Source organism: Prunus avium, chromosome 3 (assembly GCF_965620075.1).
Source record: "Prunus avium chromosome 3, drPruAviu1.hap1.1, whole genome shotgun sequence".
NCBI classification, from domain to species: Eukaryota; Viridiplantae; Streptophyta; class Magnoliopsida; order Rosales; family Rosaceae; genus Prunus; species Prunus avium.
In genome coordinates, this window is record NC_142286.1 from 3565973 (window position 1) to 3593725 (window position 27753).

The following is a 27753-nucleotide window of genomic DNA, read 5'->3' on the forward strand; positions in this document are numbered from 1 at the left end:
CAAAGGATGGTGGGATCCATATAATAGTATATCTATTATAAAATATTTATATATAATATGCGAGCATCCAATTCAAAATCAATTGACAATAAGTAAAGAAACTAAATATCATTTAAACCACTAAAGTAAAACTTGTATTTCCGACTCGGGATAGTACTATCAACATAAAGTTCATATGAATCAGTCTATTGCATTTTCCTCCCCCCAAATTTTGTGTTAACACAGTGAAAAAGAGCACTTCATGAAAATACATAGACATTTGGTGTCCCAGTGCACAAATTAGACAAATGCAGTGACCAGTATCTTTTCAATCTTTTTACCAGGAGTTATAAATGAGTTTGCTATTGCTTCTTCTGAAGCACTAATAAGTTTGCAGGAGGAAGCCAGCGCAGCCAATGCAATAGGGAAAGGTATATTTCAAGAGGGCTTTGCTTCCACAGTAGTTTAAGCATAAAAGAACCAATCCAGCTTATCAGCTCCTGCCTTCTCATGGCCATTGCTTTAACATGGTGCTATACCTAAACATCTCACTCATGTTCTAGTAGGGGTGATAGTTGAGTCATGGAAATTTATGCTCAACACATTCCAAAGCAAAAGCCTAAAACATTTATAGAGATAAAAACACACATCCAAAATACATAAATCATAGCCTAAGGAATTTACCCGGAAAAAAAAGGCGCTTAGCTCCATGAACTTGCACATCTTACACCTAAGGTTAGAGTTTAACTCTCGCTTTCTACATTCCCTAAATAAATAAAATAAGATAACAAAGTTTGATTACAAGGAAGTTTCAATTTTAGGGTATAATCACAAAACATGTTATCTATTATGAAACACCAAAAGATTAAAAAATATATATATATATATATTTAATAATCACAGAAATAAAAAGGGACACCACACCACACCACAACTGATTCTGGGCCTAGATCCATCCTTGGGTAGTTTGTGTTGGTTTTTGGGCCTAGGGCCTTGGGCGTCAATATACGACAGGAACATTGTGTCGTATGTCTTACTTGCCTAAAAGTAAAGTCATCGAAACGATTTAGGGCAAAAGTCGTTTGATTTCTGCATTTCGATTCAGTGAACGAAGAAGTCGCTCTGGCCTCTCTCTGCATTTTACCAATTTCCCAGACTAAGCTCTTCACCAAAATCCCATCACAAAGTCTCTGAATTTCGAACTCGAATATGCCCGGCGAAGGTTCGCAGCTGTGCTGATACCATTTTAGTCGAAGAAAATCAGTGTATGCTTTGATAATTTTGATCGTCAAGCTAATGCTGTATGTATGTTTGGTGTTGCAGACATGGACCGTCGAAAAGAGAGAATGAAAAGCGACTGCAAGAAGATCATGGAGAGCATAAACGCAATGTGTTTTGAAAACCTAAACGACGAGCAAGTGCATTCACTGGTGATGATGAGGGAAATCGCGCGCGGAGTTGTGAACAATCGAGTTGAGAAGGTCACCGCCGGCGACGTAAAAAAGGCCTTGTCTTCCAGTATTGAGAAGATGGTAAGCGATGGTTTTGTGGGTTCTTTTGGGTTTATGTCGTTTTGTCGTTTGATTGATTGGTTTGGGTGTGTGGTGGGTGCAGGTGGATTCGTGTAGGGACGTGGTGAACATTTTGGGAAGGCTTTCGTGTGATGGGTTGGGTGAGGAAGAGGTGGAAAAGGTGTTGAGGATGAAGGAGATTGCAATGGGGATTGTGAGTAAACGTCCCAGAGTTGTAACCATGCTGGGTTGTGAACCTAGTGAACTGGTAAGTATGTTCATGAGATACCATGTCAAGTTTGTATTTTGTAATTTGTTGGTCCACCTTGTTGTTCATATTTTTGGCTGGTTGGTTTATTTGATGATTGTTACAGGGTGATGGGGCTGATGATGATGATACAAGTGACAAGGATGTGTGGAGTGGAGGGGTAGAAGCTGAGTTAAGAAATGAAGATGGTCAGCCTGAGCTGATGGAAAGCCCTGTTTATGGGGTAACGCACACGTCCAATGGGCATGTCCAGATTGGAGGGCTAGGTGCTGAGAGGACGATGGTTGAAGATAAGTATGCAGAGATGGAAGCAGTTTCCAAGAATGAGGATGGTTGGAATGAGTTGGGAGGAAGTGTTTTTGAGGCGACAATGGATACTGGCCATGAGGAGCAGATTGGCAGGGTAGAAGGTTTGATGTTTGAAGATGACTGCCTCGTGGTAGTAGCTGATGAGTTTGAGAGTGAAGATTGTCAAGGTGAGGTGCAGAAATCATTGTCGTCCTCAACCTTTCAGCACTCTCTTTCCTGGCCTTTGGATGACAGGATAACCTTAGAGTGGGTTCAGGGAATGATGTCTGCTCTTGAGCAGTCACCCGTGGATTTTCAATCTGTTCTGTCAGTTTCTGTCGTGGATAAATTGATTGATACTGCTACAAGTATCCTCTGCAAGGAACCGAATTGTGTGGCAGTGGATTGCCATGGTGAGGATTCAAGAGTTGTTGTAGTTGGTGACATCCGTGGACAGTTCCGTGGTTTACTCAATCTCTTTGAACATGCTGGTTTTCCCTCTGACAAGCAATTTTATGTTTTTAATGGAAATTATGTTGATAGAGGATCACAGGGCCTGGATGTGTTTCTGGTCTTGCTGGCTTGGAAGGTAACATGAAGATAGTGCTAATTGTAATCTACTGGTTCCCTTTACGGCTTGTTGTTAATCTCTGACTTGACCTGATAAAGAAACTTAGAAGAATTTATATATGACCTTTTATATGTTCACGCATCTGGCCAAGTCGCATGCTAATGCTTTTATTTTATTTTATTTTTGTGTTTTTGGTTTTATGGTCCTCAAGCGAGTTGCATTGTATGTTGATTTGGATTGTGTAGCATTTTGGTGCACTTACTCTTGGGACTTTAATATGTTTTCCTTTTCTGTTTGTTTTTTACTTTATTTTATTTTTATAGGTCTTGATGCCTTGTAGAGTATATCTACTTCGTGGGAACCACGAGTCTAAATATTGCACATCCGTTTTGGGGTTTGAGGCGGAGGTTGAGACCAAATTTGGTAATCAAGGTGAATATGTCTACAATAAATGCCTTGACTGCTTTAAGGAACTCCCTCTGGCTTCGATCATAGCCAATTGTGTATATACCACTCATGGAGGTCTTTTTCGGAGCATGCGTGCTACCTCTCTGAGAAGGTCTAAAAGAAAGAGGGAAGAAAGGCTGGAACTAGGTTCTTTAGAAGATTTATCTAAGGTTCAAAGATCTCTTATAGATGCTCCAGATGAAGGTTCAAATATAATACTGACTGATGTGCTATGGTCAGATCCATCAAAGGAGGATGGTCTAGTTGAAAAATCATTTCGAGAACGGGGTCTTTGGTGGGGTCCTGAATGCACTGAGGATTTTCTAAAGCAATCCAACTTAAAGGTAATATTATGAATATTGCACTTTACTCCAGCTGATATATTTTGAACAAATGTCTCTGTCTGCTATTGGTATTTCTCACTGTCATCATAATTTGAAATTGTGAGGCCATGTATTCACCTAGTTGGATATTAGAATCTTAATGGCATATCATAGAACCAAGTTCTTTAACAAAATTACACCCTGTAGCATTGAGACATTCTTGTTGTATGCTTATTTTCTGGTTGTTATGATCAGTTCGTTGAATTTCTCAAGACAAATAACTTGTGCATGTTGAGCAATTATCAGGTAGGTACTACGCATATCTTACATTGTAACGCGCAAGCAAGTCATTATTACTCAACATTGATTAGACTCTGTTTAATTTCTCTTTATTAGGTAGGTACTATTATGCATACATTGTAACATGCAAGCACAAGTCATTATATTACTCAAAATTACTTAGAACCTCTGTTGAATTTTTCTTTTTTGGTTTTTTGGCAATAGTGTCTGCAGCTGTGCACAAAATGTTTCAGTTAGGTTTCAAACCTTTGCCGCATTTTGGGAAAATATGACTTGCTCCTTTCATGAGTTGTCATTCTAAGATTGATATCTTTTCTTTGTTGTTATAGTTGATCATAAGATCACATGAAGGCCCAGATGTAAGGGCAGATCAAGATGAATTTGGTGACATGCTAAGTGGGTACAGTTTAGATCATGTTGGAGAGTCAGGAAAACTGTACACTCTGTTTAGTGCTTCGGATTACCCACAGGTTAGGATTCCTCAGTCCATCTTTTTCTTTATTTTGTAGCTTCATTCCAACGATCAACTTTAAATTATGTTTTAGTTTACTGATTAAACCTAATTTATTTTTGTTTCCCTGGCCATTAAACTAGCATCTTTTTCATTTCAAGTAACTGAAGGAGTTGTAGACCTAAGTAATTGGATTGTCTAATGTGCAGTTGGATGAAAAGAGGTATAACAATGAAGGAGTCTATGCTTTATTGGAGCCTCCTAATTTGGAATTTCCTTCATTCTACTCATTGAAGGCTGTAGGAAGGACAAAGGTAAAGATCAAAACCATTTTAAACGTATTATTCCAGGACGGTTTTCTTGATTTTGTCAGGGAGAAAAGGAAATTCACATATGGTTTTATTTGTAATATCATAATGCGTGTGGACTCTTAGAAGTGAACTTCTTTATCATCCACTTGAGAATTAAGAGGCTTGACTTGGCCCTTTTGCAAAGTGGTTCACCATGCTTGCTTAGAACATGTGCATTCAGCACAAGTTTGAGTGAAGACCAAGAAACGTTTGCAAAAGCCAAAAGGTTCCCTACTTTTGTGTGTATTGCTTCTGTGCGAATACATCTCATTAATTCGAGACAATTTGTTAACAGGTAGATCCTTGTGTTGTTGATGCTGCTGACAAAGATTTGGTAGTTGTTGGTGAACCAGACTTGGGATTAATGGTAAGTTGGTTTTAGCTTCCAGATCCTTGTATTGTAATAAAAAATGATGGCGTGGGATTGAAATAGTTTAGCCGCACCAAATTGGATTCACATGCACAAGGCTTCCCCGTTGGTTTACAATACAACATCCATCATACTTAATTTTATAAATATATCAAATGTGATGTGTTCATGTGCCCGAGTGGGATTTTGATATCAAGGTTTCTATTTTTCTTTTGTACCTGCAGTCTGCAACTGGTGCCACTTCTTTGCCTCAAACATCTGTTCCACCTGGGATTAGTTCTGAGGTTAACTTCGAGGTTTTGGGCATTTCCAATCCCCCTTCTTGGAGTGTTATGTTAGCAGATGATGCAGGTGGAACCCAACTTGTCCAAGTTCCAAAGGCTCCTGTCGTGGAAGGATTGCCTCTGCCTTCAGACTTACAGGTGATGGATTATTCAGGTTGCAATCCTTCTTTATTAATAGATGTCTAAAATCAAGGTTTTCATGCAGGAGCCTCACCAGGCTGCTTACAAGTATTTCTTGGAGCTTATTGCTGGTCTGAAGCATATGCTTTCAACAAGGGTGAGTCAGGTTCATTTGTTCCTTCGTACTTCTTTCACTTGAAATTAACATGATTGTATTAAGCAGGAGGTTGAGGATCGGGTCCATGAGTCAGCCATCCAAAAGAGAGCTCGGCACCAAATGGGGACACCGCAGGAGGTCAACTTGAAGTCTGAGGAGTAGACACTACTTCTTATGAATTACCAAAGAGAACAATCATTGTTAATGCTGGCTGGGTGACTGGGCAATAGCTTGTATTCATCTTATTTCTTTCCAAAAAGAGAAATGCACAGATGCAAGGTGTGGATGTACTAATATGATTGGGTGGCAACGGGTCTTAACTTTTGCAATGAGGTTCCCCAAACAAGTCCTGGCTATCCATCATACCATTACTAAAAGCACATTTTTTATGGCTGAGATCAAGCAAGACTTTGCGGTGCGAACGTTTATCTTCTTCTAATAGCCGGATGAGCTAAACGATACAGTAACAAGTGAGCTATAACTGAAAAAAGATGGTGATTCTCTTGTGTGGGGATATCGATGATGCCCAAAAGGTGCACTTAGTTCAACAGCCAACCGTTTGTTTAATCAAGAAAAGCTACTGGAGGCTGTGGAAGGTGGGTAGGGATTGGAGTTTGCCTTCTACTTATTCAGGTAGTAAGCCAGCAAGTGACCATTACTGTTCATATGGTTAAGGTATGCTAGCAGTTGCTCGAATCATCGCTCCCCATGAAGAGCTTGAAAGATCGAGTAGTAATTCCTTCACAGTTCGTGCTATTGGGACAATGCCTCTTGAAGTCTCCTACAACAACAAAACTTGTTTCAATGAATGGGGGCTTGATTGTCCAAAACGTTTAGCATGCAGTGTGAGGAACAGTGGGATTGCTCTGAAATCCTTTTTTTTTTTTTTTTGTTGTAATGGTGCGCACATAAAACGGACTGCAGGTCCTTTGTACGCAACTTGTAGAAAACAATGTGTCCGCAAGGCACTTTAAAGCCCCATAATCTCATGCTTTTCGACAATTCTTACTATTGTATTCCTTCTGGGTCTTGTCTTCATTATTCCCATAATTTCTATACACAACTTTCAACTCATGGAAGATTTTCTATCGTTTTCCTTGCTTTCAAATAAGCATTTAGCACTACCAATTCAAACAGTCTCCACTTGTTGGAGGAGGTACTGAGTTGTTAAAATCTCATGGACTTTGAATGAAAAAAGTAAAGTAACATAATTATCTGGCAAAATATCAGAAATTGCCAACGCAAATTTTCTAATGCTTCATTCATATAATTGAACAATCCTTACAAACTATGACTGACAATTCTGTCAATTAAATAATTGTCCATTTGCCTTGCACTAAAGAAAGCATTTCTTTACAGCTAAATGCATTTGTCACAGAGATTCCAAAGTGCATATTTCATCAGACTACCCCGAGCTGCTGCACCATGAGACTACAAAACAAAAACTTCCAACATGCCCTGAAATCCTCAGTAAGGAGCTCCATCGCTTACTTTAGTCATAGTTACCAGCTGGATTATCCTCCCTCTCGCTTACGTTTGACAGCATTCTTACACCTACCATTTTTGGAATTCCCAACAACGTCTGTCAAACAGACATGCACTGTGCTCTTGATTTCATCAAGCAACTTCCTATCTTGGGATTCCATCTGTTCTACTAACAATGAATCAGCTATGTTTGCAATTTCTCTCATAGCAGCAGCCTATAAGATAAAGAAAAGTGAAACATAACTGAGTACAATTTTAACTATTATTAAGCGTTATTGACTTTGAAGAAGAAAAAAAAAGCATAAACTTACTATTCTCTGAAACTCAGACTCTAAAGATTCAGGCCTTCCAACAAATTTACGGGTAATATTCTCATACCACTCCATGTACGTGCTTTCATCAACACCTTCCTCACCTTCCAGAATATGGAGTTGACGCTCCAACCATTCCCTAATCTCTGAGCGCATTTTCCCTTTGCCCCCTGACTCCATATCCTTTGACAAATCTACCCCCTGATCAACTGCAGGAATCTTCCTCTCCCATATCTGGACATCCTCTGGGATAGGTTGAGGCATGCCAAACTGTCTAAGACAACGATCAGGGAGGTGTCTTTCTGCCTTGCCAAAGCATATCAACATAGTTTTTGATGTCCGGAAAATCATCTTATTTTTTATACCTTCGGGTATAACTGTGTAATCAAAATCTTTGTATGGAAACCACTTAACCTGAATGTCAATACCATACCAATTGTTCTCATCATCATCCAAGCAAAATTATATCATATAAACCTAGAAACATGTATTTGGACTTACATCAGAAGGTTGAAGTGAATCCAAGGCCTTGCGGTAGGCAACAATGTTGGTTTTCGATCTTGATCCCGTTGATCTTCCTTTCCACCTAAGAGCAAATGGAAAATAACTATGGTTTGGCTCTTCATTGAACTTTGGTTGGCCAATATTCAGGTGATAATAACTCCAACACTACAAAGAATAACAACTAACGAGAGTCAATGCATTATTGGGAAGCCATTCACGCAGAGAGATATGCCAATAGCTCCACAGCCCCACCAGACCCAAATAAATAATAAACAGAAACAGCATGCTAATGTTACCTGCAGTAGTGTCAAAGAGCCACTGATTGTGCCTTGAGATTTAAGGGAGGCATTACCAAGAGCTCTATAGAGGAATGCCAATGCTGCTGCACCCCATGCATATTTTCCAGCTTCATCAAACTTTTCAAACAATGGAAGAAATGTAACAGATACTTTATTCCCAGTAGTTGTGGAAAATATTGTGCAACCCACAAGATATAGGAGGTAAGCACGTGTATGGCGCTCAATCTCTTCAACTGGTGCATCATCAGGGCATCTAGAAAAGCACTCTCTCAACCAATTTAGCTTCAACATTCCTCCATTTAGGTCCTTCGGTGCTTTCCCGAGTAAGTCTTCACATACTGAGTGAGGCGTCTTCACTGGTACACCTATAACAGGATTTCCATCAATTGGTAGCCCAAGTATAAGTGCAACATCTTCAAGAGTTACAGTCATTTCTCCAACAGGCAAATGAAACGTATTTGTTTCTCTCCTCCACCTCTCAACAAGTGCCGAGATGAGTGAATTGTCAAGAACAATTGTTGGTATCGATCTAAAGTAGCTAAATCCGGCCTTCTCAACCAACTCAGCCTGTTTGGGTGTGAGTCTCCATTGTTCGAGCATTGAAGTGTGTTCATGACATCTAAGAACACCACGCTCCTATACATTTTGATTGAGATATCAGTACACACAACCAGTCAAATTATGGAGGGAAAACCAAGTTCTAAAAAGGATGAAGGAGAAAAGTTCTTGTCTAACCTGTCCATTCCAAATTGCTGAAGATATATGATTATCTTGATCATAAAGTACAGACTTATAAATTGGTCCAGGATTTATATGCGACTCCATCTCCATTTGAGTCACTAGCTTAAATAATCCTAAACTCAGGAAAGGGAAACATTAAACTCTAGCCCCATAAATTATGCCAACAATAAAACTCTGTGGTGTGCATGAAATACAATTGCAAATAAACTCCCTTTTACTGGAAAACGAAAAAGAAGGAAGCTTTGATAAATTTGTTCCTCTGGAGACACCAAATGTAATAGAACTTTCATTTAAAAAATGTTTTAAGCTACAAGTATTTTATTAAAGCAACCAGAGTATCACTTTCAAAGCATCCAAGCTCATGCCTTTAATGAATTCTAAAATTTTGAAAAAAAAAATTGGAAACTGAAAATCTAAACCATAATAGAAAAATATACCCAGATTACCAGTGACGTGAAACTCAACAACCCAATTATTTTCTAGCCAAAATAGGGCAAAGCCTTCTTACTTTTCATGAAAAAAAAATTTGAAACTTCGCAGTTTTGAAAATTTTATTTATTTTCCAACATTTTCCCAGGAAACAAACGGAAACCACAGAAAATTACAAATACAAATTCAAGCACAGAATATACTGACCTTAAATTAGTTGTGTACCGAAACTAAGGTTTGCTAAGAGGATCAGAAATCATGGAAGACTTGGACGGGGACGATGAAACCCAGAAAACGACGACGATGAAGGTGTCGTCTAGGTTCAAAGAACCTTGGAGGATAAGTATGAAACCAGAGTCGTTTTCCCGTTCTCTTCTGAGATTTCAGTGAGATGGTGTCGTACTCTGGCGAAGACCATCCAAACGGTGAGAATTGCGGAGTCGTGTTATGTCATTTGTGGTAAGTTATAGCAAACGACAATTAACAATCCGTGTCGTGTTATATATGCCCATGTAGATTGGATCATTGGATCGTCTTCTTGTATATGGTTGACCTATGAGAGAAATAAAAAGCAAAAAAAAAAAAAAAGAAGAAAGAAAGCCCAAATTTCATATTAAAAAAGGAGAGCCCCCAAATACCAATCTTGCAGCCCATTAACTATTTAGTTTAGTGATATTTCTGCTCTACATTTCTCAACATCGAGAAAGTATGAATCTATATATATAAAGCAAAAGGCAGAGAATGGTGAAACATTCAAAATACCAGAAAATGCCCTTGGTTAATGCAAATATTAAGAATTGAAATTATTAATTAAATGAGGATAATATGATAAATTCATACTTTTTCATATTTAAAAAAAATAAAATTAAAAGAAAATTCGGATAATGGATCCTATTTTTATGGAAAACAACTACTCATTATCTTTTTAATTCTAAAATAAAATTTTAAATTTTAAAAATAAAGCCTATTGTCTCACCCCGAATATTTAATAGATAAACAGATGATGAAAGAATGATGAGATAGAGTTATAAATCCGAACATATAATTGAACCCTTACAACAAGTGCCAAACTAAAAAAAGATTTATATGAAACATAAAGTTTGGACATATTTAAAATTTATCTAAATAAGAGAGTGAATTATGGAGTTTTCGTTAATCTGAAAAATAATATTTCACGTAGATATGTAGAAGAATCGATTACACTCTATTACCAATGTGCTTAAATGAAATTTGGCTCGTGACCTTTAAAATGTTTCAATGTTTTTTATCCTAAAAAGTTGACAAATTAGACAATAAGAGGCAAATTATAGCCATTTGAAAGTTTAAGGAATGTAAAAGTTAATTTTTTGAGGAGCCTAAGGAGATTACAATTTTATCATTCATGGTACTCCTAAATTTATTCAAGAAAATAACGATCCTTGTAATAAAGTTGACATTTCCTAAAATATTTTGATGACCTAAATATCTCGAATCAATATATAAAGAGTGCTGCTAAACGAACCCTAAAATTAACTGAGTACACCCTACTATCAACATATTTATTGAATTACTAATTTACCCTAATATAAAATGACCACAAAAGATATATTGAATTGCAAAACAAATATAATTTTAATAAGTACACCCTACTCACCATATTCAACCCTAATGAAAGGCCTAAGCAAGAAAAATGCTTCCTTGATCCCAACCATTATGAGACTTGTTAGGGTACTGAGGAAGCGAAAGAACCATGTTGGGAAACCTGTGGAGAATGAAATAGGCTTTTGACCTCAGAAAAAGCAAGAGCATACCCAAGGAAGTTTGGGTGAATGAGGGGTTGTCGATATGGGCTTTCTTCTAGGAGGGATGACTGTGAGCTTCTTGATGAATAGATTATTTACATCAGGGAAATTTATTAAAGATGAATAAGATTGTTTACATCACTACCCATACTGGACCTGCTTGATCCCATACCTAATTACCACCCATCCTAGAAACATAGGCTGCCACCTCATGTGCAGCTCTATTGCAGTGTCGTGTGTGAAAGAAAAGCCAATTAAATTGTTGAACTAAAACATGAATATCAAATAGAGTGTTGTGTGATAGAGTTTATTAGGGTGTATCAAGGGTATTTTGGTAGTAAAGTAAGGTGTACTTAGTTAATTTTATATTTTAATTAAAATATTATGGTGTATTTAGATCATAGGGTGTACTCAGTTAATTTTAGGGTTCGTTTAGCAGCACTCTGTTGAGGCCCAAAAAAGTCACGAGAAGCCCAAAGACATTTAAGGCCCGATATAACATATAATTTTGGTCATGCGTTAATCCAAGCTATATTTTGGGAATTAATTCATTAAATAAATAATAGTGTTCATGCCATGCAAAGCCAATAATACATTTTTCATATGTCAATCACCTATCAAGCTTACATGAACCCAAGTCATGTGGTTACGGGGCTTGCATGAGGGATTGTGGTGTGGAAGGTTACGGAGGTCCACAAGGCCCACAGAAGCTCTTGGATAATGGAGACTTTGGGCTAGCTACTTGGGAGCACCAAAGTCCAAGCCCATTACTTAGAGTTCTCCAATGTGGGTAAGCAAATGAGATATTTTCCAAGCATTTCCTTTTATCCATAGGAAATAGTCATTCTCCAAATACATAGCTTTACCCATTGGAAACAAGCCTTTTCCAGCACTCCCTATTACCCGTTAGAAACAAGCCTTTTCTAGCACTCCCTATTACCCGCTGGAAACAAGCCATTTCCAGCGCTTCCTTTTACCCATTGGAAATAGGCTGGTTCCAGCACCTCTCTTTGCCTATTGGAAATAAAGGAAAACCCCCACCCTCTATAAATTGAGAGGCATTTGCTGGGCAAAATCAGTTTTCTCTTGGTGGTTGCATGCTTCTCAACAACCATGAGAACTCATCTTCTTTTATCTTTTTGGCTGCTGCAAGCATTCCAGCAGCCATCCCAGTTATCAACCTCCATATTTTGACTGCTGCAAGCATTCCAGCAGCTGTCAACCAACATCTCTTGGTTGCTTAAGCCCCCAGCAACCATCGAACCACTTTCCTTTCTCCCTTTGGCTGCTGCAAGCATTCCAGCAGTCATCCCATCTATTCCTCAACCATTACAACCAAGATTTTCCTTCCTCATCATACCTTTCCAAGCTATAAATACCATAGCCTTCAAGTCTCAAGCTTTTCCTCCCATCCTCCTCTTGAAACTTTTAAATCCCCATAGCCATAGCCACAAATAACAAATCATCAACACCCCAAACTCAAGCATATCCAACACCAAGCCGAGCACATGCATTCTCATTTGCTAAACTTGTGAATCTTTAGCTCCCACACTCCAAGCTCTCATGCCAAGCTAATATAATCTCATATCTACATCAGCAAGTCATCTTCACTTTTTCGTCAAGCTGCCGGAAACGTCAACATCAAACACGCAGCTGCTGGAAGAAGAACAGAGTACCCCCTGGGACATGCTTTTCCCTCGGGATGCTTTGGGCCTAGTCCTCGCTAACTCAGAAAAGGGGCAACAAACCACTCTATGGCGGTTCGAGAATCAACAAGCCCGGACGAGCCTTTCGACGGAAAAAGACCCCAACACACTCTATATAAATTATACAACATGACAATCAAAGCCAATATAATCCACTAAACAAACTCGATCTTTTCCTTAAACAAGAAGGAGGATCAATAAAGAAACAAGGAAAATGGGAAGATGAAATTTTATAAGAAAAAATAGTTATATTGCTAAGAAATGGTTGAAAAAAAGAAAAATAAATAGCTTTAATACTCACGTGCTTAACACGTGGGGACAAACTAGACAAAGGCAGAGGCAACGACAGTTCAAAGTTCCTCCGGCTCCATGGCAATGGAAATTGAAGTGGAAGACCATTCGAAAGTCATACTAGAGAAGGGTCATAAGGCTGTGTTTGGAAGAGGAAATGGGTTCAGCACCAACGACCGTACAGTGTCTCGTCGTCACGTTTTGTTCGAATTTGAACACAAAAGCGCGAACCAAACAGAACCCAGCGTTTCATTTGAGGTTCTAGGGAAGAATCCCATATGGGTCCGGAGCCAAAAGGATGGGGGAGTTGGGGTTTTCAGGAGGTCGGAGAAGGGTGAGGTGGCGGCTGGTGATTGGTTCTGCGTGTCTGGGAAGAGACCCGTTTGGTTCAGAATGAGAAATGTTGAGGTGGAAGAGAGAGAGAAGAGGGTTTTGGAGAGTGAGAGTGAGTTGGCTGAGGGTTTGCAAAGTGGGTCTGAATTGGAAGGTCTTGATGTCTCAGGCATTGACCCTGTCAAAGGTTTGGCTCTAAATTACTTCATGGTCTTGTTTGTTTGCTGTGAAAATTGAACAAATGAAGAGAAAAATCTTATCTTGAGATCTTTGGGTGGCTTTTTATGTTTGTTTTCCTTTTTCTTTGTTTGAGATGAGGTGTTAGTGTTCATGAGAGTGATTAAATGACTTCAATTTATGGGTTGCAATCACTTTCAGGTACAGTTTTAGTGATTCTTTTTGTTTGCTGAGAAATTAAGTAAAAATGAAAGAAATATGAAATCTTGAATTTTGTGAATTGGTACTGTTTTGAGAATCTTTGGTGTTACTATATGAAATTGGTAAAATGTATGTTATCAAAAGGTTGAGAATGTTGTAATGAAGAATTTGAGGTTACTTCCTAGGCCATTGAACACTCAGCATTTTGAAAGCACCTTCTTTATTGTGTTCAATTTAGCTTTTGTAGGCAAGATTTGTACATTAAAATTGCTACCTTGTATATATGTTGAATAACAGATTTTGAGTTCTTTCACCTGTAACTTAATTCATTCATAGCGGCTAACTTCTCGATTTGGGGCATTGTATCTGTGTATGCATATTTCTTGTTAAATTTTCTCCTTTATACATTACGGTACCTAGAATTACCAGTTATGCTTGTGATGGTAATGTCACAACTCTTTCTGGAATGCAGAGTTTGGCTTTGTTGTAATGGGGCATGAGTTTGATCCCTATCCCAAGCAAATGATCCGTGATGTAAAGAAGTGGAACTGGTTTCTTGAGGAACCTAGAAAAGAAATCGACAATGATGACGAATTTGAGCTCAAGGAGAGAAAGGGTGCACCAAGAAAGAGGAAAAAAGGCGAAGAAAATGAGGATGAGGAGTGGACAGGGGAGAGTGAAGCTGATGAGGAGCTTGTTCCAAAGTTTAGAAAGGTAAATAAGCCAAAATATTCTACAAGATCAAAGGCCGGTTTCAAACCTCAGAAGGATACAAAATGTGGTAGTAAAAGTTCTGTGCAGAAGAAGAAGACTTCTAGTTTGGGCGAAGAAGAGGGCATAGAAAACGAAGATGAAGACGACGAAACACTTGGAGGCTTCATTGTTGGTGAGGAGGACTTGGAAGAAGAAGAACTAGAAGAAACCGATGAAGACGAAGAAGAAGAGGAATTTGTTGAAGAAGAAGATGATGAAGAAGAGTAGAGGATTGACAAGGAAAAACCATGTTTTTGGTTGTGCATGTTATGTTTTCCATCGTGTATATCGCATGGTTTCTTAACCTTTCCTCAAAATGCTTTTGCCAACAACTAAACGACTTTGTTTTGATTAGAAGTATAAATATAAATATAAGTAGAATATCTTATTTATTTATTTTTAACCAATAGAGAGGAGAGATTCAAATTTAAGGGTAAACAAATATTCTTTTTGGTTAGAGATCAAATTCAACACACCCATCCCATGTATTCATGCTTTACTGGTTTGGAAAAGACCCATAAAATTTATATTAAAAAACAAACAAACCAGAACGACGACGTATTGTGCTACAGAAGTTTTATATATGCTGCGCTTTTTTCCTTGCCCAGCTTCAATATAAATATCTGAAAATGCAAAATTGAAATTTTAAATTCATGCCCGGTTCTCGCCCGACGGCGCCGTTTCAAGCTAGGGTTTCTCTGCAACCACAGAATCCAATTTCAATTCCAACTTCCAACACTCTCACAAAAAACCTAGCTAATAAGGTAACTAACCCAAATCCGAATCTTAGGGTTCATCGCACTGCTTGCTTTGAGGATTTAAGCCAATCCAATGGCATAATTGCAAGCTAAGCTAAGGCTTAGTCGCCCACAAATTGATTCCTTTGCAGGTCTATAGGTATCAAAAAGGTGGAGAGGAAATTTGGGCCTAAGAACAAATGGAAGATTTTCCTGAACGCAGTCGTTTCGACGACAACCAAATCGCTTACAATGGAAACGAAGAATTTGAACAACCACCAGAGCAACAATATGAAGAATTTGAACAACCACCAGAGCAACAATTTGATTCGGGGCGTGGTTTTGAAACGAACCATAACGTAGATAGTGAAGGCAATGAGTTTAGGGATTCATTCAATCATCGTGATTCGGCTGCGGGGTTAGTTGGGTTTTGAGTTTTAAAGTTACAGTTTTTCTTGATAGAAATTTCAATTCTTGTGAATATAATTGAGGGTAGAATGAGAGAGTAACATTTGGGTTTGCTTTCTTATGTGGTAGAAAACTATTTGTAGGAGGCGTTTCTTGGGAGACGACTGAAGGTATTTGGTTAAGCTTTTGATTTCGTGTTTTTACTTGTAAATTCGAAACAGACATAGTTTAGCATAGTTTCACATCTGGGGTCATATTGATGTCATGAATTGTACATTTTGTGTTTCTTCATACTGGTGATCGAGCCTATCTTTTTGTAAGCTGTTGTTACTCTGAATGAAACTGGATTTATTTGTTTGAGATATCCAAGAATTCAAAGCTTGTTGCTTTACTTTTCATTTCATGTTGTAGATTCTGACATCTACTAGATTAGTTATGTTTGTTTGTTGAATATGGCCATCTGGTGTATCTTTGTGTGCCCTATTGGCCATCTGGAGTTTTCTAGAATTTCCTCTGGACGAGAACATATGAAATAGTTTTCGTTTTAAAAATTTCTATTAAATTCTATGGAGAAAGTGCAATTGGTTGCTATGATTTTCATTAATTTCTATGAATAAGAAAATCAAACACACCATTATCTGTCTTCTGTTTCTTTTTAGACTGTTTACTTAGTTACTCTCTCACGTAATTTTTGGCTTGCTGCTAACGTACATCATAGAATTTGTTGCTGTTAGTTAATTATGATAGATTATTTTAGTCGTGTTATGATCCTGATGCCATTTCAATTTCCTTCTTAAAACTTCACTTTCTTTAATGGAGGGAAAGGAGCTGGAATTTGAGCTACTTTCATTTATTTCCTGACCTGTTTCATCGTGAATAGTATTAACTCCCCCTTTATCCTTATCCGATTTTCTGATGATTTTCCTTTCAGAGGCCTTTACCAATTACTTCAGCAAGTATGGAGAAATAGCAGATTCTGTTATAATGATTGATAAACATTCTGGGAGGCCAAGGGGGTTTGGGTTTGTAACATTTGCTGATCCAGGGGTTGTTGATTCGGTTTTGGAGGAAGAACATGTCATAGATGGCAGAGTGGTAAACATTCATTGCCCTAGCGCCTAATAGTATAATAATAATTTCATAATTTTCCCAAAACTTCGAATAGATTGTTGAATAGTTTTGTCTGACTCAGTTACCCGATTGGTGTTGAAATATTTTATACCAGGTGGAGGTGAAGAGGACAGTCCCGAGGGAGGATATGGGGTTTAAGGGGATATCAAAAAGAAAGAAGATTTTTGTTGGTGGAATACCAACGTCTTTGACTGATGGTATAGTAGAACCTACTTCATATTTTTATTATGATTGCAATAATATTTATTTTCCTTTTTTGACATTATGGTAAAACATTTTAGATGAGTTGGGGGAATATTTCTCTACATATGGTAGCATTGTTGAGCACCAGATTATGGTAGATCATAAAACTGGGAGGTCTAGAGGATTTGGGTTTGTCACTTTTGAGAATGAAGATGCTCTTGACAAGGTATTTTCTGAGGGCAAGATACATGAACTTGGAGGCAAACAGGTACAAGTTAAAGATTGATTTGTATATCTTTTCATGTATGGTTTCTGGATGAAATGTTTATAACGTTGGCACTTTAATGTTAAATGTAGGTGGAAATAAAAAAGGCTGAACCTAAAAGGGGTGGTGGTGATTTCAGTGGCAGTGCTCCCAAGTCATATGGTGGCTTAGGTGGTGCTGCAGCTGGATATGGTGCATATAATTCTGCAAGTCGGTACAATGGAAAAATGGGCAGGGGCTATGGTGGGGGTGGGTATCCCACCTATGGTACTTACAACAATTATGGTGGAAACTATGCTGGAAGCTATGCGGGTTTCTACGGTGGGTATGGTGGATATGGATATGGATTTGGGTATGGTGGACCCATGTACGGCAATGCTGGATATGCAGCCAGTGGATATGGCATGCCTGCTGGTTATGGTGGGAATACTGCCTATGGTGGTGGTAGAGGGTATGGAAATGGTGCTGTTGGCCGTGGTGGTGGTAGTGGTGGTGGTGGTGGAAGTTATGTTTCTGGTAGAGGATATGATCGGAGTGGTGGTTCTACGACTGGAAGATATCATCCTTATCAAAAGTGAGGAAAAATTTTGTTGACTTCATACTTTGTAATCAACGTCCACCGACTGTTGGAGCATAGCGAATTTTCCTCAGTCGCTGCGTGAGAGCATCAACAAAATTTGCTGTAATTGTGAAAAAAAAACTCTGATAATATTTGTTAAAATTTGTGGTACTTTGCCCTATCAGACCGGTTGATTTGGAAGAGGAAGCAAATGACAACTTTGCCAGCATAAATGGGTCTCCGATAGGAGGTTTTCTAAGATCCTTGCACACTCTGTAAAGAAAATTAATGTGCAGATCAACTTTTTTGCAAGCCATACAGAAATTCTACAGCTTATTTATGTCGCAACTTTTAATAGCAGGGATGTTTTTGATTGAAATGTCTTATCAGTTGCTTGTAGTTTTAAGCATCGTTTAGAACATATAGGGTTGGTCTGTGTTGTGTGCTCTTCTTTTGTTTGGCTAAAAAGGAAGTTGGAAAAGCAGAGTGTAGTCGAGTACTTGAGTAACTGTAAGTTCAAGATTTTGGCCATCTTTGAAGTTTGAACAAGTTTCATTCGTTGTGCGCTTTTAGCTTTCTGACCTATACAACAAGCCAAATGTGTTTTTCCGGTATATGGTTTGCAGTTTGCCTTCTGCTATTGGAAATGCTATTGTGACTGTATTTAAGTTCAATCACACTGTCACGTGAAAAAAGTTAAAATACATAATTGGCTTTAGACACGGCCAATAATCTCCTTGGAGACCACTAGAAAGTTCCTTATTGTAAATTTGTAACTTGCATTGAGTCATAAATAAAAAATAAAAAATCTCCTTGGATATGACTAGAAATTTCCTTATTGTAAATTTGTAACCTGTATTGAGCCATAAAAAAAAATTAAAAAAATTAGCAATTGGAGAAATTGGAAATGTGGGCCTGTCCAAATATGGGAATAGGATTATCCCGGCCAAGTTTTGATTGTGTCCAGAACCTATTGGTGCCTGCGTCTCTGTGTCTATCCAAACAACCAAGTTTAGCATAGAAATGCGAGCTTTCCTTCAATGAGCCCTTGAAACGGAAAGACCAAAGTATTTTAGATAGGTGTGGTTATGTCGTTCTTGGTCAAGACCACTAACTGTCACCATTTATCTTCCACTGCCATGGCAATGTGCTCAAGCTTTTGCCCTCATCTTCCAAACCACCTTGGAGGGAGACCTGCTTACTTATTCCCTACAAAACCACTTTCTTTTTCTTTCAAGGCTTTCTCTTCTCAAGCATCCAATGCTTCATCCAAAGGTATTTTCTTAATGTCTCTTCATATTATTTTACTGGGTAGTTCTTATTTTTCTCAATAATAATAATTTTTAAATAAAAATAAATAAACCAACAATTGAGCTTAGCATGCAAATGGGTTGTGGGGGAGATGGTGTTCCAAAGTTGCAAAGGATAGAATTTTTCACAGTTTACACTGAATATTGAACAGAATTTTGCAGAATCACTGAGGTATTAGATATTTTGTAGTGTCTTCTGCTACATCTTTATGCCATCCACTGAGCTTGGTATTTTTAAATTCATGCAGATGAATTGCAAACTCGTGTGGGTTTCCTTGGCCTCGGAATTATGGGTTCTCCGATGGCACAGAACCTCATAAAATCTGGGTATGGATTTTCAACATTTGATGATGTTCATTCATTCTTGTTTGAATGGTTAGAAAAAAGTCCCTGTTAAGGCTTTATGTTAACTATTTGGAATTTTATAGGTGTGATGTGACTGTTTGGAATAGGACCAAGAGCAAATGTGATCCACTCATCAGCTTAGGTGCAAAGTAAGTAATGTACCGGATATCAAATGAATATTGCTTTGTGCTCTCAGATCCATTAGAATAATGCCCTTCGGCATAGATGATTAAAATCTTGATAATGTTTGAATGACATCCTTAAGACCTTCTTCTTAACATCATGACATTCAGTTGTTTTCAGTACTAGTAGATTCACCAACAACAAAATTTCTTATAGATTAGTTGTTTATTGGTAGTTTCTTTTATCTGCACCTTTCAAAAGCCACAAGTGGGTATCTCATTTAACAGAATGGTTATGCAGATATAAACCCTCTCCTGAGGAAGTCGCTGCATCTTGTGATGTCACATTTGCCATGCTTGCTGACCCTGAAAGTGCTGTGCGTATGTTTTCATCTAGGTTTTTTCTTGCTTACTTTGCTACCACAGTTGGAGGAACTTATTGCTTCTTTTAACTCAGGTTGATGTTGCTTTGGGGAAGCATGGAGCTGCAAATGGGATGAGTTCAGGAAAAGGGTAATATTTGATGAATGCATCCCTTGAACATAAGCAATTTTAGTGTTCCAAATCATGAATCTTGAGTTAGTGCTAAACAATAAAAGTGTTGAATGGTTTCATATCAGGATATATGTTTTTTGATAACTACGCAGCTTTTCCACTTTTCTTTTCAAAGTTTAAGTTCTTGCTGTTTGTTTCTCAGTTCACATTCCAATTGTGGTACACACTTCACCAAACACAACTTCCATCAACCTTTGATTTCCTCAAATATATTCTTCCTAAGCTGGTCAACAGCATTTATGTTACTCTCTATGGACATCTACAGGTATGTGGATGTTTCAACTGTTGATGGTGCAACTTCAAAATTGATTAGTGGACATATCAAATCTACTGGGGCATCATTTTTGGAGGCAAGCTGTTTATTAGTTTTATTTCTAAAATATGTGCAATGCATCTGTACAATTTCATTCTTTAAGTTTAAGCATGACTAAATCCAAGTATTGGTGTTTTTCCTATAGGCTCCAGTTTCGGGCTCAAAAAAGCCAGCAGAAGATGGACAACTAATATTTCTCACTGCAGGCATGCAATCTTGTTGTTTTCATTATTGCATTTCTGAGTACCATTTATTTATGCTTATTCCTGTCACCAATATGAATGCAAGATGTTGAAACCAAACACCCACCCCCCAAAAGAAAGTAAATGAATGGAATTTGTAAGTAGTCATTTGCAAAATTGTGGTGATTATGTTTGTTATTGAATATGTTCAAGGATCTTTATCTAGTAATAACATCAGTACACTTCAAATATCATCTATTTTTCAACATGCAACTCTCTTTGCCCTTTAAAGTTTCATGTTCCATAGCATGTGGAGGGACCTCAGAGAAACTGAATCATAGTGAAATCTTTCAGGTGACAAATCTCTCTATGAAATAGCAGCACCGCTTTTAGATGTCATGGGGAAGGTATTGGCTCTTCTTCACCTAGCCATCCAGTTACCTGTGTCTATTTTATGCTTATGTTAACAATTCCATCCAGTCAAGATTTTACCTTGGGGATGTCGGAAATGGTGCTGCTATGAAACTTGTTGTGAACATGATCATGGGAAGGTAATGCAGTGTTTCATTTCAGGTAATTCCCTTTATTTTTTGGTTGTATTGATTCATGGTTGTTATTCTGACAGTGTATCCTTTTAACCTTTTTCTACAATTTCTAGTATGATGGCATCATTTTCTGAAGCCTTGCTTCTCACTGAGAAAATAGGACTGGACCCAAAAGTACTAGTTGAGGTACTCTCCAGAACATGCCTAATCTTTCTGCATTGTTTTCTTTATATTACCTTTTATGAAACTCCTCGTGATTCAATATTTTTCTTTGAACCGGATTGTAATCATTTAAATGTCTCTGTCTCTTTAAGTTTTTTTATTTTTTTTATTTTTAATTTTATCAAATTTTAGGTGATGAGGCAAGGTTGATAAGTCATTTAGTGACCGATTAACTTACCAATTTCAACAGTATAGGGCTATGAATCTATGACCCATTTAGAGAATGATTCTTCCATCTGGGAATGGACTAAAGAGTATCAAGGTTTATAGAGCTAAAGCATTGCCCATGTTCGATAAATAAATAAAAAAGGCATTGCCCATGTTCGATAAAAAGAAGAAGCAGCATTGTCCATGTTCATAATGATTCACAGTGACATTAATGGGCGAGAAGTTTCATTCAGACAACTGATTCCAATTCCTTGTTCAAGTCCCTCATCCAAACAGACGCTTAATGAAAACTGATCTGTAATGGAGAGGCAGATTAATTGTCTAGAAAGGAGGCCTGATTGGAGAGATTTTATGAGAGATGATGTTCTCTCTCTATCTTTTATTTTCTGTATGCTGTATTTTAATTTAGGTTCATTGAGTTATTGTCCTTGAAGGGTTGCTTGTTCTTCATTTTCTCATTGATAAAATTGTTTTTATGTACCAGAAAGAGGGAAAAAATCCCAAGAAGTATGAAATCATTGCATTCCCATGGTTTTGCAGGTTGTCTCGCAAGGAGCCATTAGTGCACCAATGTACTCAGTCAAGGGCCCATCAATGATTCAGTCCCTCTATCCTACTGCATTTCCCTTGAAGCATCAACAAAAGGTGTGTTAAGTTGCCCTCACTGCCTTACGCTATATCATTAACCCCCTGACCTAATTGTACAACGTTCATAAATGCTTGTAGGACCTAAGGCTTGCTCTGGGATTAGCAGAATCTGTTTCCCAATCCACGCCAATCGCAGCGGCTGCAAATGAACTATACAAGGTAGCAAAATCACATGGGCTCAGCGACGAGGACTTTTCAGCTGTCATTGAAGCGTTGAAACCAAAGTTGCAGCAATAGGCAAAGTAGTTGATAGTCAATTTTTTCATGAAAGTAACTATCAAAGTGAAATCATATCTTACACATTTCTCAATTGTTTTGTGCTTCGTTCTTTTATTTTCAATGATTAAGGGCATGTAGGGAAGAGTCCAATGAAAATGATCAATTCTGTGGCGCCTCAGCCCTGTATAGAAAGTTGGATATTCTCTTGCTTTTTGCTCTTTACAGGTATCCCAGGCCAGCTATTCTTGTGATCTTCAACTTGGTAGTTCAGTGTGATGATACTTATTTGACCACAAAGGAAGGAAAGTGATGGAAATCCATGTACAGGTGTATATAACGCTCCCCTCTTCTCACAACTCACCTCGAGAGGAGCATTGTATATACCCGTTATATGCCAGAAAATATTTCCAATTTTTGGCTATGGGAATGGCTTTTATGGAGAGTAACACATCATTCTCTTAAAAGCCTATGCATAAGTGGAAAAATTGTTATGTGACATTGACATTATGCTGACATGTCACGTGATGCTCCGAATCCACTCACGCTCTAAAATGTAATCAAATCTCCATGTAGTCGACTTACGGACATGTATTGATGATTGTATGCGTTACAATTGGGTAGGTTCTTGTAGCACGACATCGATATGCCACGTAGTGTTATCGCTACACAAAATTGGGTAGGTTTTTGTAACGCAACATCGGTGATTTGGTATGCCATGTAATGTTATCAATGCACAAAATCGGGTAGATTTTTGTAACACAACATTGGTATGCTATGTACGTAGTGTTATCAATGCACAAAATTTGGTAGGTTTTTGTAACACAACATCGATATGCCACGTGTAGTGTTATCACTGTACAAATTTGGGCAGGTTTTTGTAACACAACATTGATATGCCATGTAGTGTTTACATAAGAATTTCACACTGATTTGGATTCTAAGCCTCTCTACCATTATAAATTTGGCTCTTCCCCTTCATCCTCCACACACACTGTTTAACAGATATACACCAAATTGGCGGAGGTGGTTTCATGTTTTGAGTACAAACTAAAGCCTCGAGAGAGAGAGAGAGAGAGAGAGAGAGAGAGAGTTTGTCAGTTGCTGTGACTTGTCAGTGGCTTTTTCAAACTCACCCAATTGGTTCGTGGAGCCGACGGGCCCCACCCCCACAGTATAAAACAACTCCTCCTAGGTTTAGCCACGAGACGAGAGACTGAGAGAAAGACTCGCTTCTCAATCTCCCTCCCTTTTTCTCTCCACTTTCCCTCTCTTTCTTTTCCTAGGGTTTTGTATTTTCTCGCTTCCCAAACAGGCTTTCAAAATGAGCAGCAACAAAGATACCTTCGACATGTCCGACCTCGGCTCCTCCCTCCCCGCCGCTGCCGCCGGTAATACCTTATCTCACGTGTTAAACCCTATTGTATGTGTAAGGGGAAATTATTTGAATTCTGTTGCGTGAAAGCCAAAACCCTGAAGCTTAATTTTGGTTTCTTAATCTCATTTTGCAATTTGGCTGTGGAACTATTTTTAAGGCCTTTGTGTGGTGAACTTGAGAATTTTATTGGCATTTTGTTATTGCAGTACTTTGAATTTGAACTCTTTGTTTGGCTTTTGTGTATAGCTCTTAGTGCAGAGGATCGTGCTGGTCTTGTTAATGCTCTTAAGGTGAGGTTCTTTTGCCATGTTGTAATTTTTTCAATAGCAAGAAAGATATGTGGTTGCTGTTTCTTGTGGCTCTTATGATGATCATCGTATGGTTAAAATTCAAGTTTGGTAGTGGAAATAAAAACAAGTTTTCTTATTTTCTTTTAAGACTTCCAGTAGGTTTGGATAGTAAATTTAAAGTTTTTATGTAAATGAATTGAATTATGTTCAAGCGAGCAATAGTAATCCAAAAGATCAAGTTTTTCTTTCCACAGTTCTATTAAAAAAATTTAATCACTTATTGGTGTGGTCTGCCAGGGTCCTATTTTCTTATTGGTGATTCTTTTTAAGTTACTTATTGTTGGTGTTGTTTGCAGAATAAGCTTCAGAGCTTGGCTGGACAGCATACTGACATATTGGAAACTTTGCCACCCTCGGTCAGGAAGCGTGTTGAGGTTTTGAGAGAGATACAGGTTTGTCTGCCTTCAAATTTCATTACATAAGTGTTATTCTGAACTTTTTGTACCAAATCCTAATTTTATGGATGAGTATAACCTAAGATTGAGAATAAACAATAGGATAGGTAGAAATAAATTTGTGCTCAATCATAGAGCTCCTGAGTACCCCATATATGTCCATATCTTGCAGGGCCAACATGATGAGCTGGAAGAGAAATTTTTTGAGGAGAAAGCTGCATTGGAAGCAAAATACCAGAAGCTTTATGAACCTCTCTACACAAAGGTATGCAGTGTCTCAATAGGCATTTAGTTCTTATTACTTTGATGTCATGCTGTCTTATAGTTTAGAAATTTTCATGTTTAAAATTCATCTGAAGTTGAGTTTTGTGAATTGGCTTTAAACGTGCTGCTATATGCAAGGATGACGTATATGCCTTTCTGGTTTCTGTGACGGTTGATTGCAGAGATATGACATTGTTAATGGTGTAACTGAAGTCGAAGGAGTGAAAAATGAAGATGCACCAGACCAAGAAGGAGATAAGGCCACTGAAGGTACCTCTCAAAATTCAAATCTTTAATGATTAGCACTACCCTTGAGTTTGATGTTGGATTATTCCTTTTGATGTAGAGAAAGGAGTGCCTGACTTTTGGCTCACCGCAATGAAGACTAATGAAGTACTTTCTGAGGAGGTGGGTGATTTTATTAGCCATTTACTGTGCTCATTTCTTGAATTGATTGTGGAAATATAATAAGCTGTTTCCTGGAATAGATCACAGAGCGTGATGAAGGTGCACTCAAGTATCTCAAAGATATCAAGTGGTGTAGGATAGACAAGCCAAAAGGATTCAAGCTGGAGTTCTTCTTTGATCCTAATCCGTATTTCAAAAATTCTGTCCTGTCAAAAATATATCACATGATTGATGAGGACAATGAGCCTATTTTAGAAAAGGCAATTGGGTAATTTTCGTATCTGTTGTTTTACTGATTTTTTTCCCCTTTTTTCCCTCTAATTCTTAAGTTGGATTACCTTGTAGGACCGAGATTGAATGGTATCCTGGGAAAAGCTTGACACAGAAGCTTCTCAAGAAGAAGCCAAGAAAGGGGTCAAAGAATGCGAAGCCCATGACCAAGACTGAAGATTGTCCAAGCTTCTTCAACTTCTTTAGCCCTCCTCAGGTCCCTGATGACGATGATGATATTGATGATGATACTGTAAGTTTGGTTTCATTCATGATATCGAGGCTATTGAACATGGTTAATGATGATATAAGCAAGTTATTTTAAGCTCTGATGTTTACACTTTATGGTGACAGGCTGAAGAACTCCAAAGTCAGATGGAGCAGGATTATGATATTGGGTACGTTAATGATATTTTTTCTTCTTTAATGCATACTGTATAGTTTCTCTGACATTTGGCAAGGCAGTAGATGTTGGCAAAACAATAATTTTGTATTATAGATTGGATTTGTTTTGAATTTGGTGAAGTCTGATCAGTTAGTTGGGATGAGTCTTGTAAATTAAAAATGCAGTTCAAAGAGCTGGAATTGTAACATTACAAAGAGATGGAATTTGACAGTGTACTCAGGATGCTTGAAGAAGGATCACATAACATATTGTGTACAACACATTCTACATAAACAAATTGTCATGCACAAGAACTAAATTTGGCATTGTATTGACACATCCAAGTACTCATAGTTTCTATGCATGGGAAGCTGTATGGCATCCTACCTATCTTATAGTTTGTATTGGTATTCTGTTGACATGGTACTGGTGTTATGTATAGTTCAACAATTCGAGACAAAATCATTCCTCATGCAGTATCATGGTTCACTGGAGAGGCTGTTCAAGGGGATGAGTTTGAAGATTTAGAAGATGACGATGATGATGACGTTGATGAGAATGATGATGATGATGAGGAAGAAGAGGAAGATGATGAGGACGATGATGACGATGACGATGATGAGGAAGAGGAAGATAAGGGCAGGAAAAAGGTATATATAAATAAAAATGTATAGATAGGACATAACATATACAATCTGCAGTTTTCATTCATTATGATATTAGAATGTTGTATTAAGTTTTAAGTTGTCAAGCCTGTTAATATATCCATTTTTATTGGATTTTGCAGCCATCTGCTGGATCTAAGGTGTGATGATTTAACAGTTGTATGTTCTTTTATTTTTATTTTTGTAATTTTAAGATTTTCAGCAACCCTCACTCAGGGTTAATGACTTATTACCTGAATTACCTTGTTCAATTGCAGAAAAGTGGTAGGGCACAAGGTGCGGAAGGTCAGCAAGGTGAGCGCCCTCCCGAGTGCAAGCAACAATAGTGACAGTTATGAATGGACGGGCTTGCGAGGGTGGCTTCTGCTTCTTGAGAGTTGAGTGTTTGATATTCCTTGGTATTGTTTGGGGAAAATGGGTACCCTCCTGGTGCTTTGGGTTTTATTGCTTCTGTTGGATGTTTAGGTTGGCCAGTGCTGTCTATGTCCTATGAAACCCTAAGTATATTTATTGATACATTTCTCTTTCATTGTTTGTTTATTAAATATAGCAATGCAACATGCTTTTATCATCCTGTCACACCGATAAGCACATTTCTTACATTTCCTGACCATATTACTAATCCCATCTCTCATGTGGTATGTATTTACGGCTACCCCTTTGCATCCTCGCGGATCACCGTGAAGTTGCATAAAATTCCCAGTCATATCTCAACCCTGCATCACCTCCCAGTGATCCCTAGCTCATATTTAGTACCATCTAAGCTGGCTTTCAGGACATGCTTAACATCAAACCCATTTGTCGATGTGTCAAATTGACACAGGATCAAAACCTGAAAACTCTCAGATTCCAGTGCCATTGGCCCAACGAACATAATGAATCAGAGATGGGTGTTGGCTTGCCCAAGTTTTGGATTGTTGGGCAAGTGGAGATGGATCTTGATACATTCATAACAGTTATTAAAAAGATGAGCAAAATTCATCCAAAAATCATAGCAAGACCACAAAATAACTGACCATTGGGATCTGTGCACACCCATTTGTCCCATTCATGACCACCAGGAGATTCACGTCGAACTAGAAAACCAAGAAACCAGTGACAAAACGTCAAGAGTCGATAATTAGCAACAGCAAGTTAAATCAAGATGTGTGAATTCCCAAAAAAGAAAAAAAAATTGGGTGTAGATATACCATTGATCCAATTCTTGGGGAGGTTGGGATGAGACTTAAAGCTCAACAGCATCTTGTTCTTATGGTGCTTTTGGAGAGAAACTTCCCTGCCCCGGTGCTAATGTCCCTT

General features: G+C 38.0%; 6 protein-coding genes across 8 annotated transcripts; 5 read left to right on the forward strand and 1 right to left on the reverse strand.

Annotated features, from left to right (window-relative positions):
- The first annotated feature begins 1040 nt into the window (after positions 1 to 1040).
- Positions 1041 to 6421, forward strand: LOC110759473 (serine/threonine-protein phosphatase 7 inactive homolog). Its single transcript, XM_021961532.2, has 11 exons — positions 1041 to 1201; positions 1303 to 1511; positions 1594 to 1758; positions 1865 to 2635; positions 2941 to 3408; positions 4017 to 4157; positions 4348 to 4452; positions 4784 to 4855; positions 5083 to 5280; positions 5348 to 5419; positions 5486 to 6421. Exons 1-11 carry the CDS (start codon positions 1189 to 1191, stop codon positions 5579 to 5581), a joined length of 2310 nt encoding a protein of 769 aa, XP_021817224.1. The 5' UTR covers positions 1041 to 1188; the 3' UTR covers positions 5582 to 6421.
- Positions 6422 to 6652: 231 nt separating this feature from the next.
- LOC110759489 (protein MAIN-LIKE 2) lies at positions 6653 to 9657 on the reverse strand. The gene is made up of 6 exons (XM_021961550.2): positions 9396 to 9657; positions 8754 to 8872; positions 8016 to 8654; positions 7717 to 7884; positions 7216 to 7629; positions 6653 to 7119 (listed from the first exon to the last, which is right to left on the reverse strand). Exons 2-6 carry the CDS (start codon positions 8847 to 8849, stop codon positions 6934 to 6936), a joined length of 1503 nt encoding a protein of 500 aa, XP_021817242.1. The 5' UTR covers positions 8850 to 8872; positions 9396 to 9657; the 3' UTR covers positions 6653 to 6933.
- Positions 9658 to 13018: 3361 nt separating this feature from the next.
- On the forward strand, positions 13019 to 14826 carry LOC110759445 (SMAD/FHA domain-containing protein). Its single transcript, XM_021961492.2, has 2 exons — positions 13019 to 13486; positions 14150 to 14826. The coding sequence occupies exons 1-2, from the start codon at positions 13045 to 13047 to the stop codon at positions 14656 to 14658; spliced, it is 951 nt and encodes a 316-aa protein (XP_021817184.1). The 5' UTR covers positions 13019 to 13044; the 3' UTR covers positions 14659 to 14826.
- A 209-nt stretch (positions 14827 to 15035) lies between these two features.
- Positions 15036 to 18092, forward strand: LOC110759485 (RNA-binding (RRM/RBD/RNP motifs) family protein). Its single transcript, XM_021961547.2, has 7 exons — positions 15036 to 15194; positions 15320 to 15585; positions 15705 to 15745; positions 16507 to 16670; positions 16801 to 16903; positions 16988 to 17157; positions 17247 to 18092. Exons 2-7 carry the CDS (start codon positions 15368 to 15370, stop codon positions 17730 to 17732), a joined length of 1182 nt encoding a protein of 393 aa, XP_021817239.1. The 5' UTR covers positions 15036 to 15194; positions 15320 to 15367; the 3' UTR covers positions 17733 to 18092.
- Positions 18093 to 18672: 580 nt separating this feature from the next.
- On the forward strand, positions 18673 to 22564 carry GLYR2 (glyoxylate reductase 2). The gene is made up of 12 exons (XM_021961483.2): positions 18673 to 18988; positions 19272 to 19350; positions 19452 to 19517; positions 19792 to 19867; positions 19948 to 20003; positions 20311 to 20395; positions 20504 to 20564; positions 20895 to 20947; positions 21021 to 21091; positions 21199 to 21271; positions 22016 to 22120; positions 22202 to 22564. Exons 1-12 carry the CDS (start codon positions 18802 to 18804, stop codon positions 22358 to 22360), a joined length of 1071 nt encoding a protein of 356 aa, XP_021817175.2. The 5' UTR covers positions 18673 to 18801; the 3' UTR covers positions 22361 to 22564.
- Positions 22565 to 23368: 804 nt separating this feature from the next.
- On the forward strand, positions 23369 to 27025 carry NAP1;4 (nucleosome assembly protein1;4). 3 transcript variants are annotated; one of them, XM_021961523.2, is made up of 12 exons: positions 23370 to 23730; positions 23964 to 24007; positions 24364 to 24459; positions 24635 to 24727; positions 24909 to 24996; positions 25073 to 25134; positions 25215 to 25402; positions 25480 to 25657; positions 25759 to 25802; positions 26232 to 26439; positions 26577 to 26613; positions 26712 to 27025. In XM_021961523.2, the coding sequence occupies exons 1-11, from the start codon at positions 23664 to 23666 to the stop codon at positions 26598 to 26600; spliced, it is 1092 nt and encodes a 363-aa protein (XP_021817215.1). In that variant the 5' UTR covers positions 23370 to 23663; the 3' UTR covers positions 26601 to 26613; positions 26712 to 27025. The 3 variants fall into 3 exon arrangements, with proteins under 3 accessions (XP_021817214.1, XP_021817215.1, XP_021817213.1); XM_021961521.2 differs by having other exon boundaries at positions 23374 to 23730; positions 26577 to 26594; XM_021961522.2 differs by lacking the exon at positions 26577 to 26613 and having other exon boundaries at positions 23369 to 23730.
- The last annotated feature ends 728 nt before the right edge of the window (positions 27026 to 27753 follow it).

Coding starts and splice junctions, on each gene's coding strand:
- LOC110759473 (XM_021961532.2), top strand. Junction 1,512..1,593: donor CTTCCAGTATTGAGAAGATG/GTAAGCGATGGT, acceptor TGGTGGGTGCAG/GTGGATTCGTGTAGGGACGT. Junction 4,158..4,347: donor GTGCTTCGGATTACCCACAG/GTTAGGATTCCT, acceptor TCTAATGTGCAG/TTGGATGAAAAGAGGTATAA.
- LOC110759489 (XM_021961550.2), bottom strand. CDS start 8,849: ATGGAGATGGAGTCGCATATAAATCCTGGACCAATTTATAAGTCTGTA. Junction 7,885..8,015: donor GCTCTTTGACACTACTGCAG/GTAACATTAGCA, acceptor TATTCTTTGTAG/TGTTGGAGTTATTATCACCT. Junction 7,120..7,215: donor AGTCTGAGTTTCAGAGAATA/GTAAGTTTATGC, acceptor TTTATCTTATAG/GCTGCTGCTATGAGAGAAAT.
- LOC110759445 (XM_021961492.2), top strand. CDS start 13,045: ATGGCAATGGAAATTGAAGTGGAAGACCATTCGAAAGTCATACTAGAG. Junction 13,487..14,149: donor AGGCATTGACCCTGTCAAAG/GTTTGGCTCTAA, acceptor TCTGGAATGCAG/AGTTTGGCTTTGTTGTAATG.
- LOC110759485 (XM_021961547.2), top strand. CDS start 15,368: ATGGAAGATTTTCCTGAACGCAGTCGTTTCGACGACAACCAAATCGCT. Junction 16,671..16,800: donor ATGTCATAGATGGCAGAGTG/GTAAACATTCAT, acceptor ATTTTATACCAG/GTGGAGGTGAAGAGGACAGT. Junction 17,158..17,246: donor ATGAACTTGGAGGCAAACAG/GTACAAGTTAAA, acceptor TGTTAAATGTAG/GTGGAAATAAAAAAGGCTGA.
- GLYR2 (XM_021961483.2), top strand. CDS start 18,802: ATGTCGTTCTTGGTCAAGACCACTAACTGTCACCATTTATCTTCCACT. Junction 18,989..19,271: donor ATCCAATGCTTCATCCAAAG/GTATTTTCTTAA, acceptor AAATTCATGCAG/ATGAATTGCAAACTCGTGTG. Junction 20,565..20,894: donor ACTAATATTTCTCACTGCAG/GCATGCAATCTT, acceptor GAAATCTTTCAG/GTGACAAATCTCTCTATGAA.